The sequence below is a fragment of the Ambystoma mexicanum genome, chromosome 5q (genome assembly GCF_040938575.1).
Source record: "Ambystoma mexicanum isolate Mex_15411 chromosome 5q, UKY_AmexF1_1, whole genome shotgun sequence".
In the NCBI taxonomy this organism is placed as follows: domain Eukaryota; kingdom Metazoa; phylum Chordata; class Amphibia; order Caudata; family Ambystomatidae; genus Ambystoma; species Ambystoma mexicanum.
The window spans coordinates 669,706,532-669,733,004 of NC_090933.1; the positions used below are offsets into that span (position 1 = coordinate 669,706,532).

Sequence of the window (26,473 nt, forward strand, 5' to 3'; positions counted from 1 at the left end):
ACACTCAGCACCCACTCGACGGCAATACACTTCCTCTTACTCCAGAAGTGTTGCAGCACTGTTCCTTTGCAGAAAAACTTAACGGGACCACTTGTGACGACACTCCTTACACTCTGTTACAACCTTGCCGTGGGTGGCTCAAAGGGCACAAAGCCCCACAGTCACCACCATACCCCAATTACTATCAATTTCCCAATCTGCACCGAGCTGCCACCACTATGTTTGCAATAAGGGGCAAAAGGAATACTGGCTCCCGTGCAGGTACAAGCTTACCAGGAAACGTTGGGGAGAACTGAAGGGTTTTCAAGAGCAATAGCAACATGGTGACAAAAGTGAGGCAAAGCCGCACAACCCCACAGCCTTACCTCAGCCTCTGATATAATACAGGGTGGCTTGCCGTCTCCATATATCGTATGCCGACCACAGGTGCTGGCCAGAGATGTGTCAGATGCCAAGGTTCTCTAGCTCACAGGGTCGATACGCTACCTGAATCTCACCTGGATCCCCAAATCACCAGCTCACTGCCTCAAGCAGTGCAGAGTGACTGCAAAGCAGACACCCAAGAAGCACCTTAGCAAACGCCAGAAACGCCAGTCCTCAGCAACAGCGTAGTGCCCTCAGGACTAGAGGAAAGGACCCAACAGGAGACGAGCCTCTGTGTCAAACCGCACTGAATGCTTCACTTCGCACAGTTCAGCCGCTTCTGACACAATCCACAGAACATAGCTCTTGCACATAAGAAATACTATAGCAAAGATTGCTGTCTTTCCCCAAATGGACACCATAGGATTTACTACAAATTAATGCAGGCCTTAAGCACCATGAACATTCAAATTACTGAACAAACAGACATATAGGTCTCTGTGGAACTCAGACAAATAGCAACCCAAAGGTTCTTGGGAACAGGGGGCCTGGGCAAATGACAGGTGCAGTGATTTAGACATTTTAAATGGTAGGAAAATACAATTTTAGCGGTGCCTTTGGCAGAAAGGGAGCCTTAAGCTAAAGGTTGGCAGTAAAGTAAAATGTAGAATGGAAACATCACAGCAAATCTTAGCTGGAGCCTGCGTCATTTCCAAACTGCGTCTCATCCATTTCTTAGGTTGCAACAATATGTTCCATGATTTATTGAAATTGGGAAATAAGTATATGCTGATCAGCAGAGTATCAGGTCATAGGGGAGTGGTATTTCGGGAAGTATTTGTGTCCAATGAAAAAGGACAATACATTTCACTTATATAAACCTGGCCTATCATAATGTACAGTTTATATTAGAACAGAACGGTTGTGTAATGCCTTGATTTCAATAAAAGTATGTTCAAGATGGACACATTTTCAGTCTTTCCTTGCTAAATGAACATCTTGTGGCATGGGAAACCCTCTGTTGGAATGGAAATTAGTCTATTCCACCCCACCCTCCCACCCCCCAGGCGCTTCCAAATAAAACAAACACCATATGAGTCGATATAAAATACAAGGGGGTGGGGGGTAATCTGCATTATCAGGCAACATGTAGGGGCTCTGTAGAGCTTAGAGTAGATGTATGGCACTAGAAAAGTTCATAGCCCTCGATTCCATTTTGTATTAGGCCCAGAAGGGATAAGCTGCAGGCTCGCGCTGGCCACGTTCCTGGTTCATAAGGCTGAATTTCTGTGGAACACACTGGCTTCGCAAGAGCTCTGTTCCCACGGAAATCTATTTCCCCCTCGTCCCTTCAGTGTTGCAAATATTTAGTATCTTCCACCAGAATGCACCCAGCAAGAGCGTCAGACAACACTGGGCTCTGTGCTGCATCCATTCATCTCCACTAAACTGCTATTAGGTCCCCAACCCCCACCCAGCCAGGCCGGAGCCAGCCCCACACCACTGACTCAACCCCTGCACCTTTGCATTCTTTAATAAGCACAAGACCCCGAGGTTCCAACACCCATCAAGAGTCCATAGATGATCTAAGCATGTGTGGCTATATTTCTTCCTAGCAGGAACACATATCCCTCATAACACAAGGTACAGAGGAGGGATTAATTAAAAGATCAATCCCCAGGGTGAAGACCTTGAGTGCAGGAACTGCGGTATCAATGAAGTCTTGAATGTGTGGGTCAGCATGACTGTATTTTATCCTCCCTTCTCCCTGGCACCATTTCCCGTGCCACCCAAGTACCTGCCACAATGAGTTCAAATTCAGTATTAGCTCGTTTAGCTCAGATAGGAACAGGGTATTTTACGTGTGTCCCGACCTTCACCGAGAGGATGAGCCCAGCTGACCCATGTGGATCCAGACTGACGGAGACAACCAGCCAATTACTGCTTGGCATCTCCTATGGAGCAGGCTCATGTGTAGGGTGCCTCCAATCAGTGGCCCCAAATTATACTGTACGGCGTGACGCAGTGAAGCATTTGTTTGTGAATGTACTAGTTAGAGCGATCTCAAGCAGCAGAGTCCTTTTTGACATTTGTATTCTGTACAAATAAACCTGGTTATCCTTGCAGAGATGTCTCCTAGCCTATTTCCCTAGTGGGTTGTCGTTATTCTGGAGTGTGCGAACAAAAAGGGACTTGCATTCACCTCCCAGCCAGCTGTAAAGAATAAAAGCTTCCGTTTTTTGCACAACTGTGTATCTCTATCCACGAATGGCGTTTGAGTTATGGTTAAGAAGTGACCTTTTTTAACACTATAGTACTTTGAGAGCAGTAATACTTTTTTGTGGTTTTGGTCTTATTAAACAGCCGTTTTAATGAAAGGTTTAACGGGCAGCCCCACGTACAAAAACAGGCCCCCGTAATGAGACAACTGATAGGTGGTATCCATAGCTTCATGAAAAATCACAAGCAACAGCCACTCTGTATTGTGGGAAAGGTATACAATGCCCACATCATAGGGGCTATTAAATATGGTGCTGCAATTTGGGGATATGGAGAGGTTAGTCTGCTACAAAAAGAAGAAAACAGGTTTGTAAAATCCCTATTGGGTTTACCAATATCTGCGCCAAATTTTGCTTGCCACAAAGGAATTGGCTGGGCCGTCTTAGAGAATCAATTGGTGTTGGAGCCTTGCAGACTGGGTACGCATATGGTCTAATCCAAAGGCGGGGCAAACGCAGAATTTGTTGAAGCACCTTATATGTAAGAAGGGTGCCAGCACTATTGGCTGGCTAGAAAAGGGTTTGCAAAGTGGGTACTAGTGACATCCTTTTTGAATCTGGACAACTCATAGAAAAAAGCAGATGTCGCCTCCTGATAAAGAGCTTAACTTAATGGGTATATAATAGGAGAGAGACTGAAGAAATAATGAAACCATGATCAATCAATACAAAAGAATACCTCACTCGGACGAACTCTAAATATCAAAGAGCTCCAATCATAAGGGCATGTTTTCGCTACTTGAACCTAGCGCAACCTCTGTAGTCGGAGATCTGGCCGTGAATTTGAAGAAAAACGCCCAATGTGTGATGCCAGATTAGATCTAGCTCACTTTTTATTTTTTTTTTGTCCAGCCTATAAGCGAGCAAAGGAAAAAAATACCCATTACTATTGTTCATAGCCAGAGGCTTTTCTCAACACAAGCCAGCTCTGTACTACTTGCTGAATGTACTTGCGCCCGCTACTGCCTGGAATTTGTCGCTATAATGTAAGAGTTGCCTGGCACACATGAGAAAGGGGCATAAAAGCAAGGAAAAGTAGCTAGAAATAACGACTGAAACAACTGAAATGATTATAAACTAAGGGCTTTTATATCACTGGCTTTAAGATGTTTTTATACCTCGTTTCCCAACCTTTTCTTTTTTAGATTGACTTTAGGAAAAGCACACATGTTTCTGCACTAAGCTTTCTACAATGCGTGGGTTATCTTATGTATCATTGTAATAACTCGCATTGACTTTATAGGAAATTCAATCAATAATGAAATGTAATTGTGTGTTTTATTGATGTATATGTTGAATGTGTTGTATCTTTTATGGATTCTTGTTAATCCAAAATAAATAATGAACCTAACTACCTTATTAAATAGCGTTAATTGGCGGTTTGACTAGTTCATTGGAAAAATCAGGAATCCGATGCATTCACTATGTTAATATTAACAGACTAATTCTCAAGCCAGATTTCCAATTTGATGCTACTCATAGTGAGCACCTGCAAACTACTCAATCACAATTACCTAGCTGGTCCAAGCAGAAAGCCAATACATTAAGAGGACTGTAATGCAATTTGAAGCTAGGCATTACGATCTGGATTGTTTGGCGCTTAATTGGCAGTTTTAAAAGATAAAAAAAACACATTGCACAAACCTTTGCCTGGCCGTTGTAGCCATCATCCAAAATGTATAAGGGGTTCTGAGTAGGGACACCTCGGAAGAATCGAGAGGCTCTCATGTACCGCTGGAAACTTAGCAGCCTCCGTACGTGCCTTTCGGACAAAGAGGCTTCAACTGCAGACCGTGCTACAGATAAATGGTAAAAAGAAAGATTTGATTACTTTACATTTAAAAAACATGTTGCACCTGGGAATTAACAAATATTAACACATTGTAACAAAAGTACAGTACTACATTTACCATATTTTTACAAAACTACAATAGTTTTATTGCTACATTCTTTTCACTCCAAGTTGTGAAGACGACAATAAAGTATCTTATTCCTAAGGCAAAGAGAACCAGACTGGCAAGCATCATTCATCAGAGGCATGGGGCGAGATAGGATAGTAATTGTTTCATACAGGCAGGTACACAGAAGTATGAATTTAAAAATCAGACAAAAAGGAATCAGGAGTCTTATCCAAAATGGACAAAGCAAGACTGCATGTATTAATGGTTGCAACCATCATAAACAGATCGCATCCCAACAGCCCACTGTCCAAACTAATAACCCAACCCGCTTCCAGTTCACCTTTCCTTATATCCCCTCATGGTTATGGCCCCTTACATTTATCATACATCTGTTTAGGTATCCCGGCCCCCTTTTACAACAATGGGACACAGTGTAAACAATCCTACTCCGTTCTCGGTTTCAGTCTATCTTCCTGGGTCCACATGGCTCTTGGCTTCCGGTTCAGTCACTCTATTCTGATGATATACGGTGTTGTCGTCCTCAGGTGAAGGTTGGGGGGGGGGATAACGGCCTCTGACGCACATATGGTCGACAATAATACACTATTGTACGATCCATGATTGAAATACAGGTGGGCTTTCACCCAGTGCCCCCGAAATCATTCAAAAGCGCTGCCTCGGCAGCTCTCTAGCACATGTCCGTATTAGTAGAAGCTCTCGGGGCAAGTGTTACCAACAGCCAATAGGCAGGGATATCCCTATCCAAGGTCTGTGTAAAGAGAAAGGATAATAAACATCTCGGGCACATACATAGTTTATAACACTGTAGGTATGGAATACTCTTCACAGACCTCAGATATCATGGTTTATGTACCCGTTTTCATCACAGTCATCCAATAATGGCAACATTTTACTGTACAAATCAGGCACCCCGACCCTCTTGGGGACCATCAGCGTTCACAGAATCCCTTTTGCGCTTACTGCGCAACTAACCCAGCTGATCTAATACCCCTACAATATCCCCAATACACCAGTTTTTCATTTGCACCGGGAATTCTATTCTAATCTATCACTATGATCCATTCCTGCTTTTCGTTTGTGCACGTGAACCATCTACATTTATCACACTAGATTTACAATACATACAGTCATCATCATGTGTTTTTAACAGTTTTCTTAATTCTTATTGCAGCATCATACTTTCTCGCCTCATTTCTATCAGAACAAAATACTATTTAGTATGGGGAACAGGCCGAAGAGAAGGCAAACTGGAGGGTAGATTCTGGATGACCACTGCCCCCGTTTGGTGACACCACTGTGTACAGCACCAAAACGATCCCTGCCAATAAAAGAAAAATGCTGTGAGAGACACTGTTGGTAACGTAAGGCTGCTCAGATACTTCCTCATTTACAGCACACACATCTCCCTCCATACAAAATTGGGGCTGTGGGATCAGCCACTTCAAACACCTTCTTTTCCTTTCTATATACTGTCTCCAACACATGCAAAAAACAAGGGGGGGTGGAGGGTCCTGGGAGTCCCTCTGCCAGACATTAGTCCCGGTTAAGAGAGACTTACCCAGTATCTTTAGCTCACTATCACAGAGGAGAAATATATAAAACATATCAGTCTAGGGCAGTCCAGCACAGAAATGCTAAGCCAATCTCCTCTGAACAAGAGTACCAACAGCAACCCCAGACACTAGAGAGGCACAGCTCGACCCTACTGATGAGGTCACACCAGACAAACATGTGTATGGGGTTGCTGTTGGTACTCTTGTTCAGAGGAGAATTGCCTACCATTTCGGTGCTGGACTGCCCCATGGCAGGGCAAAGACTTATGTTTGGGATATTTCTCCTCTGTGAAAGATGGTGAGCTAAGGAATCGGGGTAAGGCTCTCACAACCAGGACTAATGTCTGACAGAGAGACTCCCATGACCCCCCCTTTGTTTTTTGTCCAACACATGCAAACCATTTGTCATATCTGTCACATGTTGTACTGCTTCTTCTCCTCCTTCCAGAACCATAAAAGGTTGAGGCACTAACTTTGGCCACCTCTTCAAAAATTCAACATATACCTTTATCTTTCTCCTTTCTATAGTTAACCAAAAATAGTTAATTGCTTAGTATGGCTGGTGAAATGCAAATCAAACTCTGGTGGGGTCACTAACTCTACACATCAATCCTTTCTTTCGAAACAACCTTCTCCCGGCTAAACTATAGTCAACACCTTCCCTTTCACCTTCCCAACACACCTGGTCACCGACCAATACTATCTGTCCTTCAGTTAAATTACTTAAGTACTGCAACAGTGGGGGATGCAAAGGCCACAATTCCCCAATCTGTACTGATACTAAACCATCGTCAGTCAGCACCGGGGAAGATAGAAGATATCGGGAAGAGATAAGATAATCGCGAGTCATTGTTGGGGAGCTTTATTTATTCATCTGAATTATTTTCCTAACCAAGAGAACAAGAGTTACAATAATATATCAGAAACATGTGACGGTTCAGGGTACAATATTGTTAGTTTTTCAGTTACTGTAGTAGGTATATTAGTGAAAGTACTAGTACCTCTATATCCAAGGTTAGGTTTGGGTTTCCTTGTGGGCTCTTCTATTGGTGAGTTCAAAACGTTCAAGTAGTCACTCATACAATTAGGTAGAGCTTCACAGGAGATCGCACTACCCCGCACTGGACATTCAGCTGGCTGTGGTATAAATCCCAACCAAAGTTCTACTCCACATTCCCATGATCCATTTAAAATGCAAGCCCCTCCTTGCCACTGTACTATCCATCTTTTCTTATACCACAGCCAGGCCTGGGCATTGTCCAATGTCAAAACATTAGCAAAGATTTTCATTGCCAATATACTTTGTACAATCAAATCAGGTTCTCCTAAAACAACGTTAGTATGAGCCAATACAGAACACCAGATCAGCCAGACAATAGCAGCTACACTGAAGAGGAGGCCTCCCCGTTTGCGTGGCTTACATGCACCCATCTTGGGTGTCACTTACTTTCACAGCCCAGTTAGAAGTCAGTAGTATCAGGTAGGGCCCCTCCCACCTTGGAGTTATAGCAGTCTCTCTCTGGTGGACCTTTTTTTATTTTGTTTCAATTTCTTATGCGCCATAGCCTGCAGCATCAGGGCGCAAACAAATGCCTAAGTCATAAACATACAGGACATGAGTAAGAAAAACCTCAGAAGAATGTATTTAAACAGTAAAAGTTTTTTTCAGATGGTATTGAAAGGATAGCAGATTGCTTTCCCGATGTAGATTCACTGGCAGAGAATTCCAGACTGCCAATTCTATTGACCTGGCGCAAAAACAGTGTTTAGTATTGCTGGACCATAGAACTCTTTTAGGCTCATGTTTAACTAATCTGTCCCCAAGGAAAGTGGGGGCCTTTCTATACACACATTTAAGTGTCAAGGTGACTATCAAACTGCACTCTGGCCGCTACAGGCAACCAATGAAGCTCTTTCCTAGTTTCTGAAATATGAGCCTTGCTTGCAAGCCCTTTTTGCCAGGCGAATTGCAACGTTTTGTATTACTTGTAACTTGGGGATACAGCTTTTGCTAGCACCCCCCCACCCCAAAATAGCATTTCAGTAGTCAATCCTACATAGCATTTTAGAGCAAGCTAAGGTTACACAGTTTTTCTCTGAAGTGAATGGCTTGATCGGTCTGATGAGTCTTAAATGAAATTGGGAGTTTTTATGATCAAATTAACACGCGAATCAGCCCCTAAAGAGGATTGCAGATAGATGCCAAGTGTCTTCACTTTGTTGAGGACTGAGATGTTACAGCCTTCTATAACAAAGTTTGAATATGTCGAGTCAGGGTTAGATCTGGATTGAGGACAGGTTGAGCTATTAAGGCACATCCAGTCTGAGGCCATGCAGTGTTTAATAGTTTTATAGATGTTTTGTCGGCATCTGTTTCACAAATAACCGTCGTCGGCACAGCTGGTAAACTGCACTCCCATATTGGAGAGTTAGTCACAGAGTGGCTTGATGTAGACATAAGCAGTGCTGGTGCCAAACCGGTACCTCTGGCGATCACCACACTGTATAGGGGCAAAGTCTGAGGTGGCGTCACCCTAGCGCATCATGGAACTCCTATTACCTAAGAACGAACAAACCCAATGCACAGCATTTTTAGAGCAGATCTCTGCTGCATTGAGAACGGTAAAAAAGTGTTTGTGGTCAAGGAGGTTGAAGTCCGACAAACGGTCCACTAGGACCAGCAACCCGGATTTACCCCTGTCCATGATGTCCAACATGTGGGTCTGTAGATCTAACAAGGCACTCTCTGCGCGATGCTTTGGACGAAAGCCAGATTGTCTTGTATGCAAGATAGAGGCAGAATCCATATGTTCTTGTAACTGCACGGTAGCTATTTCATACAAGAAGTGCAAGTTAGTAATGGGTCCAAGATTCACTGTTTCTCTGGGTTAAGCCCTCTGTCTTTACCAAAGGGGTTTATTAGAAACTCATTTATGCCAGCAAGGACACAATTATGTGCAAAAGATGAATTAACAAACCGTACAAGAAAGGGAGCACATTTTCTTTTATTCTCTAGGATCACATTAGATGACACAGCATCTCCAAAGCAGAAAGTAGGGTGCAATTTACCCAATACTTTTTCCATTTCAGCCACATTAATGGGCTAGAATGAGTATTCTGTGAGACACTATATTCGTTTCAGTTCCGGACCATGATTCTTTTAAAGCCCAACTTAGCAACATGGCGGCCTTGGACTCCGAAGTTCGTCGATCCATATGCATGCTCACTCCTCCGCTTGTCACAAGGTCGCCTGACTGGAAAGCTCATTCCAGAACTCAACCATGTGATACCTTATCAACGGCTCAAATAAGGAATACTAGTTTTGGTTCTGATACGGACATTCACAATGAATCGTTCCCTGCACAAATGTTCTATTCTCCTGTCTTAACACAGCCACAAAAGAGTTATCCTTGCCACAAGGAGTTTATTCAATCTTCCTTGAGGGAGGACCAGGAAGGGAGGTCACCTCAGACCTTTCTGGTCATAATAAAAATACTTGACCTTCTTGACAAGGGACATGACTTGTCGCATCTGGAACTACGCGAAATAAAAAGCACAATGCGACACCTCTGCTCTAAAGTAGATCGTATTGAAGCTTGTATACTAGTGTGGTAATTGATAATGATAAACAATCAATTTTTAGAAAACAAACAAATGTTGCCTTCCAAACGGCCTATTGCCGAAAAGGGCACAAAATGCGACTTGGAAGTTATCGATGATCACATTATACCAAACTTCCCATTACCACCACCTGTCCATCCGGCCCTTGATTCTAATATTTGCAGCTGTGGGTTTGATGTTGATTTGAAAGAACTAAAAACTTCTATAGACCTAAAAGTTACCATTGCCCATGTGGATATTAAATCTCAAACAGACAGCCCTTCAACGCTTATAAAAGTAATGGAACAGTTTAACAAAGGAATTCATTACTCAAATCTCGGAGGGAAAAAAAATAAAAAATAAAAATCGGCTTTTTGTCATGCTGTGTTAAAAAAACTTCATATGCAGGCTGTTAAACGTTACGCTAAAAGGCGCAAGGACGCACTCCTAAATAGCAATGGATGAATGAATAGCTCTGAACCACTGCTTGAAGTAATAACTACCGGCTTCATTTCTCCTCATGTTATTCCTGCGGGTGTGGTTATTGAGGAGGATCCGATTGATGCTAAGCAGCTTTCAGAAGAAAGTCAATCTGCCTTACTTGTCCCCATAAAAGGAAATGACACTACACCATTCACGTCTAATCAACAAATCACTTTGCCTGCTTTATTGCCCTCGGTAGAACAAAAACTCCCTAATTTCCAAATCGCTCCCACCTCAACTGTCTGCTATACCATCAACAAGAAAACTCAAACCTCACCCTAAAACAGTCGAATTAAAACTGGCAGTGAGTGAACCACCTATAAACCTATGAAAAACAAATTTGAATGCATATTTTCCAATAAGTGGAAGAAGTTGTACCTCAATAAACCGTGTGCAGGCGGAAACTAAGCTAGAGGCACAGCCAAAAGTGGCGCTCTCAGCAGAACCATTGCAGGGAAAAAAATCCTATAGTGAAGTATGCATGCCAGGACAAATGATGGCCCCCACACAACCACTAAACAGGACCATACCCATGGTGATTAATGGAGGGAGCAAAGTTCGATCTATTACATTTGAGGAGAATATCCCGAAACCACAAGGTATAAACCAAAAGTTTGATGTTGTGACTGTAGTTAGATCCAAGGATAGTACAATTATAAAATCACCGACCCATGGGACTGGTGTGTCTAAGTTGCTACCTCCTGTATCGCAAATGGGCTCTATTAATGACTCCCGTGGAGTAATTTTGATGACCCTGAGAAAGGCCATACAAGACAGAAATTTCTGCTTAAGCAGTAAAACCTTGTCTGAGCCAGCCCCCACGACCAACATAAACTTGAATGCTGAGAATACTCCCCAGTTTACCTCCTAGGGAGGAACAGGAAATATCTCAGCCCCCTTCAACGCAGTCAATGGTAGAAACGGAGTATATTATTGGACTGGAAGGTACATTGAATTCTCTTGGAAACTCACATTAACCGTCCCCTTTTGCTTGCGCCGTTTTCACGTATTCCGCAACTTAGAATATTGAACTCAGAGGATATAACTCAAGTCTCACTTGCTGGATGGAATAATCATCGTACGATTTACTATCTACACTCAGAATATATCCGGAAAATCATCATGTAGAGCAGAGATCGAAGATCAAGGGTTTACATTAAAAACTTTCCCTAACGAAGCCTCAGCTCAAGAATTCATAGCCCATGTTGGTCCATCTTCTGTTAATACTGATGAACCTAATCATGATTCGAATAATGATCTGAACGATAGAAACTTGTCCTCTATCGATTGGTTAAATCTTGTATCGAAAAACAAATATATCTCTTGGCTGGAACCAATGTTAAAATCAATTTTAAGTGCACAACTTAAACCAACGAAGTCATAACCATTGACACGGTGTGACTTAGAAATAGTCTCATGGAACTCATGTGGTTTTCATAATATATCAAATTGATCTCACACTCTCATTGCATCAACCTAACTCTATTATACTTTTTCAGGAAACTATGAAATTGGACGCACTCACATTGATGGGATATACTACAGCTCACCGGCTAAACGTTTAATATTGGAACGCCCGGCTGGCGGATTAGCAAGCGCAGTAAATAACACATTTGGATTTCAAACTAAAGTTATATGGGAGTCATCCAATCTTATAGCGATATCAGTAGATCTGCCCAATCACAGAATAAAAGCATTGCTGATAATAAGCTTATATTGCAATCCCAATAATACCTCAACTGATTCCATATTTAATGAATTGGATGACTGTCTAGAATCATCAATTATGGAAATAGGCGATTGTGCGATCGTAATTGGCGGGGGATTTTAATTCTGAGTGCCAGCCTACTACTAGAACATCACCTAAAAAAAGGTAAACGACTGATGAAAGAGAGACGGTCAATGTGGAACTCATATTTCGATGATTGGGGTATAGATGATATGGAATTTCTTGAACCAGGCGATTGCTCGACTTGGCGTAGGGGATGCAACGTTTCAAGGATAGATTATATATTCCTATCCCATAACATCATGCCATTAGCATCTCTGTTAGCCATCAGTTCGATAGTACATGGTGATCATGCCCAATTATCGATATCAAAATTCGATTGCCACCCTCTAGATTTAGATCCCTCTTTAACCTATGCAGAAATAGATAGGCCCTTAACATTGCTTAGATGGAATCTAAAACTATGTCAACAATTTGGTGGGTTTGTATCAGGGCAGATTGCTATCATTCTTATGTCTCAGAGAAATTCCATCTATACAATGGAGACTATATGTTCGAAGATGATCCACACTGCCCTAGAACATTTCCATGAAAAGCGCAAATTAAAAAAATATCCCAAACCCTTTGACCCAGGGATTAAGACGCTAAAAAGAGAAAACAAATAAAGAACTGAGGAATCTAAGGAATTGTGCACAAACCATTTCCAACTATCATACGCTGCGTAAACGGATAATAGCTAATTATAAAACCAAGTTAAAACATCACAAAATCCTAAATTACAACAAAGTGAATTGTATGTTGATTAAGGCAATATGCAGCTATGATATAAGAACAATCTGGCAAACTATAAAACGTGCAGACAATTGTCTGATTACACCTATCCCGAACTGCATATCAGAGAATAAGTGGAGCGAATATATCACATGCAAATATCAACTACCATAAGAATTTAGAAATCTTCCAAATCTGCCTCTATTATAATGAGTTGGAGCGATATAAAAGGGTCAGTAGACTATATGAAATGGGCAGTTAACACCTGTTGTATTCAAAGTCTTCAGGACCAGATGGGCTACCTCCATGTGTTTATGAGACCGATGTAAATCTATGGTCACATATTTTAAAGAATACATTTGATAATATAACAGCTACTGGGAACATTCCCAATTGATGGGTCACCTCTAATATAATTCCCCATCTATAAAAAAAGGGTGATCCTTCTCTACCAGAAAACTATCGACCCATCTCTCTTATTAACACAAATGCAAAGATATTTGCTATGTTACCCCTGTCTGAGTTGGATAAAGTTATTCAGAAATTGGGATTGTACTCCAAATTTCAAACAGGTTTTCGAAAGGAAATGGATACTACCTTAAATGTGACTATTATTGCTCATATCAAAGCAGGGACAAAACTGAAAGACTTGTATCCTATTTACATGGCCATGATTGACATGTCCGCAGCTTTCGATTGTGTCGTGCGTAATCTATTGTGGGATAAAATGGCAAAAATGGGTGTCCCAGTTGAACTAATTTATTGGTTCATCAAGCTACATACGGATACAGCGTATGGGGTACGTATTTTAGCAGATGGGAGAATAACTGCCCCAATAAAGACAGAGCTGGGCTTGAAGCAAGGTTGTAATCTGGCTGCATCATTTTTTAACTTATACATAGCAGATATGGACCACACTTGATATGATAGAAGTCTATTCTCGGTAAAACTGGGTAGATTGCATCTGCAATGGCTTGCCTTTGCAGATGACATTATTATATTTGATCCTACTCCGAGAGGACTGCAAACTAAACATCTATTTGAAAAATTTGCAATAGCACATAATTTAACTCCAAACCCTATTAAAATAATGATAATGAAATTTGGACCCAAGACAAAGACTAAAATGCAATTTACTTGGGCTATTATATTAATGAGGCCAATTCAGTTAAAAAAAAGGGTCTCATTACTAAAATCTAAAAGCTGTCCTTTGCTTTCTGAGTTGAAAATAATACATGCAAAATATTGCAAATTTACATTAATACCGGCAATAGACTTCTACACCTTAAAGATCGAAAGTGTCCTTCTGTACTCCATGGACATTTGTCTCCTTGCCCTACATAGCCTTCAAGGTTCACTGTTGAAAACTGTATTAAATTTTCCATTGAGTTTACCAAACTGTGTGCTTAGGCATGAATTGGGGTTAATTGCTCTATCTGCACGAAGAAAAGGGTGCCAACTTTGCAATTATGCCAACATGTGCTCCCCTAAACCTAATTCCCCGTATGTTGATCTGAAAATAAATATTCAGTTGCTTAATACTCAGTCAATAAATTGTTACCATCATGCAATACAGGATATACTTGTGGAACTCAATATTACAAGCAAGGATTTGTGTCTGAGACCAGCATATGCAAAGAAAAAACTATATGTGAACGATTGGTGCAAAACTATTGCAGATATAGGAAGATATAAAATGTACTCAGAATATAGTATCTATACTAAAAAACGACTTCCTAGATACACTTACACTGATATCTTGCCTTGCAACAAATATAGAAAATACTATATGTGGTTTAAATTTAATTTATACCATACCCGAGAAAGGACTAAGCATGGGAACAAAGATAATACGGTTACCAGAGAATGGCTGAAACACTTAATTTTATATTGTTCGCATTTTAATGTTAAGAGAACAACTCTATTAATGAAATGTGTTAACAGACTATGACGACTGTCTTGAAACACTTTGGGCAAGAATGATGCACGGGAAATCTAGACCTTTAATATATGCTCGAGTGAATTTTTGTGAACATATAGAAATTGAATTATTGCTGCAAGACAGACGATCAGCACTTACTTGAGATTGCCGTTTTCTTGTTTTACAGGTGTATCTGTTTTAGTTGGAGGTGTTTTGATGATTTGTACTACTTGTTGTTTTAAATTTTATTTCATGAATGATATTTTTCCTTAAAATTTATAATTGTATTTTGTAAAGGTTCATTTTTTTATGAATCAAAGACAAAACAAAAATTCAAATAGTTTTGGGGTATTATTCTCAGCATTATGTATCTGCTTGAAGTAGGTTTTTTTGGTTTAATAGATTGCTGACTTGTACATCTTTTTGTACGTCTTCCATACAGCATTAAGAGCATCTGTTTTAGTTTTCTGCAAGGCACTTTCGGCTGGTCTCTTTTTCTTTTTAAGATCTTCTATGTCTGAAGTAAAGCAATTATTATGGTAAGAATTTTCCATTATGGTTTTCAACCTCATGGGAGCTACACGGCCCTACATATGGGTCAAAAAAGTTCTATGTGATGCAGCCAGGGTGCACACAGGGTCTAATACCGTAATAGATTCCATGAGACTATTAACGCACACAGAAAGATCACAGATTTTTATATATATATATATATAACAAAGTCTTGTTTGATTGTGGGTTTGTATGTGGCATTGATCTGGGGACGCAAGTCCTCATTCCTCATGAATGGTGAGGTCTGGTGTCATTTTGCATGCAATATTCTTTATTTCATTCCCGAATTAATGCAACTATTTCTAGCTCTATCGGTCATTCCATTCCCGAGATAACTTTTTTCAGCATTACGTTTTGTGGTGTCCCGCGCGCCATCTACAGGTCATTTGTAGAAATTGCTCATCATCGCGCTGTCTGTGCTGAACTGGTCTTATGTTTTTTACCTCTGAATTAAATTCTCACACGAATATCATATTTGTATGCTAACTCACGCTCTACCTTTGTGGCAAAAAACAATATTAGTTCATCTTTTACGGAGGAATATGAAAACAAATCTGAGAATGGACATCCCATGCAAAGCCGGGTACTTAGGCTAGTTTTCTTATAATTCCTACTGAGTATTCTTTTTGGTGTGTGTTCGTTTTTTGCTTACGTTTTTCCTGGGAGCCGCATATGAAATTACACAGAAGAGTGATCGGACCAGATACATGATTTGGTATTAATAATGTTTATGCTGAAATTACCTGATGCTACCCAGTCCAAAAACTTACCTTTATTATGAGTGGGTTTATTATTATGGACTGTGAACTCGGGGTTTACATTTTGTTCGAAGGACAAATTTTCCTTGTCAGCAGCGTCTCCTCGCCATCGGTTTAGGTCTCCCAACAATACAGCTGCACAATTGGGCTTATTTGAAAGTCCCAACAATTAGATGATATTATAATTAGGCATAACCTATGGTGGACAATAGAGAAGGTTAAGGTTGATACAGCTACTATGATTGGATTTTAATTTGAGGGGTTTGATGTCACAACCCTCACAAGAGCAGAGCACTTCAAAAAGGTGAAGTTCTTTCCTGGCTATAATGGCGACCCCTACGCCCTTCCCATGTGCACTATTTAGAGCAAAAAAATAGTCATAGACTGTAGGTACGATCAGGTCTATTATAGGCCCACTAGAATCCTTGATCCAAGTTTCTTTTAGACACAGTATATCAATATAATTTTCTACAACATAGCTATGAACATCGATAGCATGCTTATTCAAAGACTATACAAAAGAGAAGTTTTATTAATACTACCATCTGTAGCATCCGTTGATAAAAATAGATTGGTAATACAGCTGTCTAGGTTAGCGTCTTGCAAGGCACAAGCCTCACTGGATCCATTAGTTAACATGGGTGTTATGACAAGGCTTTCACAAGAAGGATTCTTGGTGATGACAACAAGAGGAGCATCACAGTTAGAGTTGCTTAAATGTGTATCAAGACTAGCAAGGGGTGAATCTTGTATGGTAGCTCTGACATCCGCAAAACAGAGGTCATTAAATGAATGAGGCAGAGGTGGAGTTATGTAGACAGCATGCATTGCTCTGCTGACCGAGAGAGGAGAGAGATGCACAATATTACTAACAGGTGTCTTAAGAGGCAGTAAGATGTACTGAATTGGGTGGCCTATCGTTAGCAGTGAACATGGAACTGCGTCCAGCTGAAGCAATATAGTCTGAGATCTGTGACCAAGTGCAATTGGTACCGGATGATTCATATAGAGAATTAAATGGAGATCCTGACATAAGGCATTAATGTACGTGTTTACAATGGCCTCCCAAGAATTGTTTTGTTCAGCTAGGAGTAGGCCGAGTCCAGCATTGGGGCTCCATAATAGTACTAGTGTAAAATAAAAAAAAAACAGAATACAAAGATGATTAAAAAGAAGGAAGGAATGACCGCTCTACTCTGTTTTTCCCAAAAGAAACCCGGGTCAGATCTTACTAGACAGCAAAGCAGCCTGTCACACCAGCACAAACCGGCTTACACACACTGGCGCCGACGTACCTGGATCAATAAGAAAGCAATGGGGCTGATGGGAGATGAAGTCCCATGTATATTATTTCAATGCCAAATGTATCCCCCAGTACAAAACAGATGGCAATCAAATAAACCCCCAACAATCACAGCTAACAAAGGATTTTAAAATGTAACATTCAAAATACTGAGCACGGAGCACAGTTCTAACTAGCTACTGGCAGGCAGCAGGCACAACAGGCTTAAACGTGCTGGCGATGACACCCCGGATTTGATGGACAAGGCGGCAATAGGGCTGATGGGATTTGTAGTCCCATGTGAGAGGCAATTTCAACATTTATCCAGACACGGTCGCCTGGTTGTAAGGAATGACCTTGAGAGTCTGGTTCCCTTGGCAGAGCAGCTTGAACCTGACTGTGAATGAGACTGAGAGGACATTAGTGTGTTAACATATTCCAACAGTCGAGCATCTGATAATTGTAAATTGGCAGGTACACTTTTCACTGGTGATGATACAGGTAATCTCATAGGTCTTGCATAAAGGACTTTATACGGACTCGACCCATTTTCTTGGAGGGTGTACTTCTCATGCTAAACAGAAATAACAGGAGGGCTTCTGGCCACTTCAACCCCATTTCTTGGCATACTTTGGCCAATTTATTTTTCAATACTCCATTTCTTCTCTCAACTAGCCCGTCTGATTGAGGATATTGATGGCTATGCAAATGGTGATGAACCTTCAAAGTGGACAACAATGTTTTGATATTAACAAAACAAGTTCCCTGATCACTGTTAATACATACTGGTAATCCAAATATAGGCACAAATTCTCTAATGAAAATGTTCCCAAAAGTCACTGCATCTCCCTTTCTACAAGGGTCCACCTCCACCAATCCTGAAATGATGTCCACTATTACTATTAGGTATTGGCCCTGAAAATGTTGCACAGTTGGAGAAAATCTATTTGTAACCCTACAAACGGGCCATGCAGTGGAGGGCCCCCGCCCACCCCTTCGGGGTCAGATCAGCACACTTTATCCACATTATTTTGTGAATGTATCAGTCATCCAACAGTATTCTTGAGCCATAGTTTTAAGTTATGGTGCAAGCCAGGAATGTACCACAAGCATTGTCATTCTGCCTCTCCCTAAAGGATACATTCTTCCTAGATGTGACAATATTTTTGGGGTCACTCACTGACCCTGTTCTCGCCAGAGCGTCCTCATGCAACCAGCACCCCTTTCTTATCCACTTGTCTGTTTCATCTGCATGCGCATTCTTTTACATTTGCGTTTTATATGACGTACCCTCCCGTACAACTTGCACCAGCAAGATTTACACATCGTTGCCTTCTAAGATAGCAGCCAATTTGGCAGTTTGAGCTGCAAAATACTTTCAACGACGAATAGGATCATCCAGGTGGTTGGCACATTTGATAATGGCAATCCGTTCGGGCAATATTATAGCATCTAACAATGCAAACACATATGGACTGTTTTTAATGGGTGTCCCGGTTGAAGTCCTGAATCCTCCCTGTTACCAGAGTTGACCAAAGTCGTGGGCTATCCCAAAGGCAGATTTTGAATCAGTATTTATATGAACAGATTTCTTCGCCTCAGCCCTAAGGGCCACCAATTCGGCCACTTGTGCTGATGTTACTTGCAGCAATTTCCCACTCTCTACTACTTCTCCAGGTGTGCATACTGCATAACATGAGACCACTCTGCCATTCTGATTTCTGAAACAAGACCCATCAATTAAATACTCCAGATCTGGATCTAGCAGATCTAGCACAGGCGAAGTCTGCCCAAGGCATTACCAGGCAATTGTGCACAGACACAGCGGTGTGGGATCATGTGGCTCCCCCTCCAATGGAGTTGGTAACATTGAGTTAAAGCGATGTTGGAGGAGTTTAATAGCAGCATTTCCTATTTACAAGGTAAATTCCACTTTTTTAATATGGTAAACCTAATGCAGGGTTTTCAGCTAATAACATTCTTGTGAAAGCCTCTTCCGCATCTGGTGTCCATTGCAATGGGTCAACTGTAATTTTTAATTGTGTGTAATATTGTAGTGGCTTAGCTATCTCTGCGAATCCCGAGATCCATTGCTGGCTAACCTACAGCCCTGGAGAAAGCTTACATTTGCGTTATACTCTGCGGCTTCGATAGGTTAGAAACCGCCTCTTTCCGTGAAGGGGAGATCAATCGACATCACTTCATAATTTCATGTCACAAATACTGCACCCTGAGGGCGCATAACCAACTTCTTTTTTAAAGCTTTATGCCCCTTCTCTGCCATTGCTGTTAATAGTTCTTTAGTATTTTCTTTACACACGTCATATGACGGAGGCAATCAACCAATCATCTACTTTGTACAGATTTTGCTGGTAATTTTTAAGTCCTCTAAGTGGGTCCTTAGCTGCTGTAAGAAGAGGGTTGGGGACTCTGTATACCCTTGGGGCAAAGAGGTCCACGTGTACCGGACCCTCTATGAGAAAATACAAATAAATACTGACTGTCCTTATGTATGGGTACTGAAAAGAAAGCGTAGCAATTATCGACCACCATAACATGTGTAGCGTCTGGTGGGATACACAACAATATGGTCACTGGGTTTGGTACCACAGGAAAGGAAGCTATTACCACAGCACTAATAGCAGGTAGGTCTTGCACAAAATGATATACCTCCTTCCGGGTTATCTCACAGGAATAATAGGAGTGTTACATATATTGCTAGTCAGAAAAATATTCCCCAAATCTAAAATTATTCTATTACTGGGGTAATTCCTTCCTCTGCCTCAGGTTTCAGGGGATACTGGGGTGTATGGAGCAACCGTTCAAAAAGGTCCTACTTTTATCCTTACTGGTTCAGCTTTGTGTATATATCCTACTTCGCGGTCAGGGGTGGACCACAGACACCCTGGTATTGAATCAATTCATTCCCTTATGTCCTCGGATCATTGCTCCACTCTTACTCCTCCTTCCATGTCTTCCCTTAGTGAGGCCATCATTGTCACCACGCTATCCACGGGCACACTTACATAGACCTGATCCGGAGTGCAGTATATAGTGCACCTCATCTTGCACAACAGATCTCCTCCTAGCAAATTCACAGGCATGGTGGGACTTCAAAGAAAGGCATACTGATCAGTTATGGGCCCAATGTGACAGATAGTGGTTCCGTCACCTAGTGTATTACAGTGGGATGCAATATTCGTACCTCTCCCCAGATGTGGGAATGTTTGACAAATTCTTCATTTGTAAAGCGGATTGGTTTGCACACATATCTACCAGATAGGATACTGGTATTCCCTGAACCTGTTACTGTACAAAAGGAAGCCCCCCCAACCCCCCAGGTCAATGGTTAACATCAGTGCTTCAAAAGTCCCTTCCCATTCGGATTGTCAGTACCCAATTTGAATCACCCCTTGCCTTTGTTGTGTCTCGGGAATTAATGGATTGGAGTTTCGGTTTGGGAACTGGGACATCTGACGATGGGCACAGTCGGTCCCTGCACCTGTCCTTCCTGTTGCATTTGTGTGTTCCCTAGGCCAGATCACCAGGCACCCGGGCATCTGTTGCCTTACTTGCAGTCTGAAAGGGCTTTCATTTTTCCAATGGCTGCCCAGCTTACATGAATTATAAATCAACGGGTTTGATGCCATAACTCTAGGAGTCTGCTGGTTATTCCAATTTCCTGGTAACCCTGTCTTCCTCCTGCTGGTTGTTGGTCAAACTGTCCCTGTTGTCCCAGTTGCTTCTGCTCTCCCCTGTATCCTCCTTGCTGATTCTCATACGGTTGCAGGGACATTTGACCTTGCCTCTCGGTCGACCTCTGCTTTTCGTTCCCCTGGAAATTTCCCGTTCCCTGATGCTGTCCCTGAAGAATTTGCATCTGTGGTGTCAAAGTGGATTATCAATAGTTTCCTTTCTCTGGTTTCGGCAAGCGACAAATGATTTGCTACCGCCACTAACTCAGCCAATGGCTTGGTCTGCCATCCTACGCATATGTTCTTAAGCTGCACCTGTATTTTCAGGAGAAATCCTGCAACAAAAGAGTTAGCTATAGCCTCCTGCGGGATCTCGTCCGGTTTTGTAATACCAGAGTGCTGAGTAAACACTACCTTAAGCTATCTAGATAGTCGGCGGGTGATTTGCCTTTATTTTGTTTACAAGTTTTTTCTAGGGCATACCTCTGCAACCATGGTCACTAGCCTATCCCTTGATTGCATCAGGACATCCCCTGTGCCTGGATCGTCAGCTGGCCAAGGCCCCTGGTCCGTTAATCATCGTCTTACCTCCGGTGACACTACTAGTCTCACGAGTTGATCCAGATCTGCCCACGGTGGGTTAGAACAGTGCATGAATGTCTGCAATTCCTCCACAAATAGTTGTGGCTCTTCCCTTATATTAGGTAATTCTTTAGCTAATGTCCTAAGGTCTCCAGGTGTCCATGCACTATCCTTACTGCATTTGGATTTGACCAGTCTCCCTGTGCTGCTGGCACTTGCCTGAGTGGAGCTTCGAATTTACATGAATCACTGACATAAATGGTGCCTCTACTCGTTACAGAGGGATTTATGCCAATGGAGGTCCCATGAGTGATCGTTTTCCACTGGATCCCCTTCCTCCAGCCACAGTGTTTCTGGTGCTGTAGGTACTACCAGGGAATGTTCCTCTATGAGTGTCAGTTCCGCTAATTGTTGTCTCTCCAGGTTGTTGAAAAAGTAGATCTTTTGGTGTCTCACTAACCTGATCCTCTGCTTTGTCAGTCTCCATCAGTCCCTCCTTTTCTATTATCTGTGGGCACATGCTGCCCAGTCTAATCCTCTCCGACCCCTTAAAAATGTTATCTCCCTTCTTAATCGGTCATTGCTCTCCCTTAATCCCTTTACTTTCCCATCATCTCTTCTAGCTATGGCCTCTTCCAGCCAGGTAACGAACGCTCCCCATTGTACTGCTGGTATTTTTGTATGTTCCTTTCCCAATGCCGTCCTAGGGCTCCTCGTTTATCCAAGCTAAATGTATCCGCAATCAGGAATATATTGTGTTTCGTAGCATCAAATAATGCTATGAGTCCAAAAAAAAATGACAAGACAGGCTGTTAAACTGTCTAAAAGATAGTAGGCCGCCTCTTGATTGCCCATTTTACTTTCCCTATTTAAACTAACTTTCACTCCTCAATTGCCACGTTACCCAGGCGCCCCTGCGCCACTCGTTCTTTGACTTCACTGCTTTGCCTTTCAGAGAGGGAAAACAGATCAATAACCAAAGACCCTGAAGAGTGGCCATGAAAGGGCTAAGGGCGCTCATGTCCACTTGTGCCTATTTACTGATGGGCTTTTCCCTTTCCCCTGACACATTACTTTAACCAGTAGCCATGCGTTGTACCGGGCTTCGCTCCCAACTGTAATATTTTGTTATGTTAATCTCTGGATAGAAAATAGATAACACCAAAGTAATTACAGTCATAACACATAGAAATATTACTAACAATGCTCCATACCGTGACCAAAACCGATCCCATTTCAGATTATCCCTAAATACATTGCGTCCTGCATTGTCCATTCCCTAGTCCTAAACAGGACCCTGTGCAGCTTCGCAAGAACTCGCACCAGCCCCGATCTCATCCTCCAGATGCCCCCTATGGAGATTTTCAAGTAGGTCTACCTTTTCATGTTGAACGCTCTTGGGGGTGTCCAGATGGAGGCCCCCAGATTCTGGTGGTCTGCAGCATTGGCCGAGAGGTCTGAGTGGCAGGCACCGAATATGAACATTAAAGAAATCAGACAAAAAGGACTGGGAAGTCGTATCAGAAATGGATAAAGCAAGACTACATTTATAAGGTGGATGAAACCATCATAAACAGATGGCATCCTAACAACCCACTGCCCAAACTAATAACCCAACCCGCCACAAGTTCCCCTTTCCTTATATCCCCTCATGGTCTTTTCCCCTTAAATTTATCGTACATCCATTTAGGTATACCGCCCTTAGCCCTATCAATGGGGCTCATTGCAAATAATCCTAGTCCGTCCCCGGTTTCAGTCTATCCTCCTAGGACAGCAAGGCACTTAAGCCCACTCTATTCTGTCATCCTCCTCAGGTGAAGGTTTTGGGATACCCCCTCCCCACCCGACACTCATCCAGTTGGGAAGAATATCCTATTGTCCAAGCAGGTATAGGGCAGTACGATCCAACCCGAGAGCTTCTCAAAGCACTGCCTCGGCAGCCTTCTAGAACAAGTCCTTACTAGTAGAAGCTCTCAGGGCAAGTGTTACCAACAGCCAAAAGGCAGGGATATGCCTATCCAATGTCCGTGCAAAGAGAACGAAAAATAAACATCTCAGCACAAATATAGTTTATAATACTGTATGTATAGAATACTGTTACCAGACTTCTCCCATACCATGGTTTATGTACCCATTATGATCGTAGTCATCCAATAGCTTTTATGGCAACATTTTACAGTACAAATCAGACACCCCCCCTCCCATCTCCCTCAGGGGCCATCAGCATTAACAGAAAAGAAAAAAGTATCTTATTCCGAAGGCAAAGAGAAACAGACTGGCAAGCATCATGCAGTACAGGCATCAGGCGAGATGGGATGGTAATTGCGTCATACAGGTAGACACAAAGACGGGATAGGGACTGGGGAAGTCTCCACACCCACACCCTGCATCTGGCACATGTCTGACTCTCTGAATCCCCATGTTAGGCTTCACACCTCAGGCTGAGAGGGCCCCTCCCCATCCCCTCTTGACGGGTGAGGTAGCTGAACCTGTGACATTAGATAAAAGGAAACCGTGTATGATCAAATGATTGCATGCTGCAAATTCAGCACCATCACTTGTATCACTGGTAGAAAAGAATAAATAACTCATCCCTGGTAATACTCCGATATCCTGCTAACAGCTTCTAAGATTTTTCACAGCAGAGGGTGCCATGTGTCGCTGCTGACCTTGTGTGCCTCGACAGCCTCCATCCGTTCTTGACTAGGATGTTGGTACTATAAATTGCACACAATGCGCCTGTTGCCTCAGTTCATGTTTTTCCTCTCACCAGCACAGCGATCTCGAAGATGAGGAAGACATCAGAATTAAGATGAAGAGAGGAAGGCGTAACTAAAAGGAAATTCTCTCCAGATAGAGGGGTAGCCTGGGAGAGACGAGGAGGAATACGTGGGTGAAACATGCAGTCAAAAGAACATAACCAGGGGCAAGTCATTTTTTTCTTAGAATGGATTGTGTCCTCCTGCGCATTACTCATCTTTGATAGACTCCCATTGCAGCACATAGCAGGAGGTGGAAAAGAAGAATTTTCCAAAGCTGGTGTCGTGGCCCAATAGAAAATCTAAAAGCAACAGTGCTTCATCAAGGTATGCAACGAAGACCAGGTGGCAGCACTGCAAATATCTTGCACTGGTACCCGTCTCAGAAGAACAGAGGAAGTAGTCACCCCTCTAGTGGAATGTGCCCTTAGACCTTCAGGGACTCCTTTTCCAGACAGATTATAGCATTTGGAAATGCACAGGATAATCCAGCAAGATGGGGTCTATTTTGTAACCGCCTGTTCCATCCTGTGACCTGTTTACCCTACCAAAAGCTGGTCATCCAGTCTTAATTTAGAGAGCCTGTTAATCTAAAAACTTAAAGGCTCCCTTAGGAACCAGTCTGCAGTCGTTCCTCCTCTTTAGGTCGATGAGGAGGAGGGTAGAAAGAAGGCGCAAAAATGTTTCGCACCAAAAGGAATTTTGAAACCGCCTTGAGTAGAGAAGAATGACGGACTCTCGAAACTACCTTGTCTTTATAAAACACAGTAAATGGTGGTTTAGATAAAGCTTGAAGCTCGCCAACCTTGCCAGCAGAGGTAATGGCTGTTAAAAACGGTTTTGGAAAAATGACAAACAACCAGGTATGTGGTGGACATGGTTGGCCTGGTAAGGCAATAGCTTCCGTGAATTTTGAGAAAAGCAAGCTCCGCTAACTTCCCCTCGACTCTTCCAGTTAGGAAATCACACATTTTTCTTAATGTTCCATAAAACAAGCAATAACACAAGACAAAAACTGAGACATGGTGCACAGGATTGTTATGCTTACAGCCTAAACAATACATGTTTTGAAAGAGCACAGGCAGACCTTTTGAAGGGTAAGTGACTTATGCAGGCTACAAAAGCGTATAGTGCCTAAAGCAGCAACTAAACGTAGGTCACATTCGGGAAATGAAAGGGTTGTGTGACAAAGTGCAGCAGCAAATGTATGAAAACATGAAAACCAAGTGAACACAACAAATGTCGAGCTTCTTGCGTTCCCACAGGTTTCCCGACGACAACGGTACCTCACATATGTTTACTATGTGTAAAAAGTCAAGATTTCTTTTTTTTAGCTATATCACAATAAAAATGTTTTTTTAAATATATGTGGGTGCACCTACCTGGTTGCAAAGGCAAAAGGCTAAACCACTGGTAACCCAGGGTCTTTCGGCAGAGCATATTTTGCGGGATTTTGCTCTTGTGGACAACCTACAGATTTGGGCCTAGGGTGTCGAAGCCAACAAGAAAAACAGGGAACCCCATGCATTTCCAAAAACATGACACCTGTGGGAATCCACAGGTTTGATTTGCGCAAATCGCCCCAGAATGTATTACCCACAATCCCTGGCAAAGTCCATAATTTGGCGAAAAAAAAACAATGTTCAGACATTTCCCACCGCCAACCCACCGAAACACGCCACCAACAACACATGTCCTACCTTCCCGCATTCCCACAGCTGTCCCGACGAAAACAGTACCTCATGTGTGGGTGCACCTACCTGGGCACAAAGGGAAAAAGCTAAACCACTGGTAACCCCAAGTCTTTCGGCAGAGCAGATTTTGCGGGTTTTTGTTCTTGTGGACAACCTACAGATTTGGGCCTAGGGTGTCGAAGCCACCAAGGAAAACAGGGAACCCCATGCATTTCCACAGTAGTCTGACTTGGGTGAAACGCCTTAGAATTCATTACCCCCAAGCCACAGCAAAGTCCCAAATTTAGGAATAAACACTCAATGTTCAGACCTTTCCCACCTGGAAACTACTGAAACACGCCACCAACACCACATGTCCTACCTTCCCACATTTGTCTGGATGAAAACAGTACTTCACATGTGTGGGTGCACTAACCTGGGTGGAAAATAAAGTGTCAACCGTCCAAAAGTCCAACGGCAGTCCAAGGGAGCTCCGGCAGGGTCCCCGTCCATTCCCTGAGGGAAATTCTGTAATGCTGCCCAGCCAGAGC

At 42.4% G+C, this 26,473-nt stretch overlaps 1 protein-coding gene across 2 annotated transcripts in view; it reads right to left on the reverse strand.

The window, feature by feature from the left end:
• The window catches only part of PDE7A (phosphodiesterase 7A), a 1,871,135-nt gene that overhangs the window by 1,062,251 nt on the left and 782,411 nt on the right, over positions 1-26,473 (reverse strand). For both annotated transcript variants that reach the window (XM_069621123.1, XM_069621122.1), the window contains one exon: positions 4,287-4,438. In XM_069621123.1, coding sequence (XP_069477224.1) covers positions 4,287-4,438 — 152 coding nt within the window. The remainder of the gene's footprint in view (positions 1-4,286; positions 4,439-26,473) is intronic.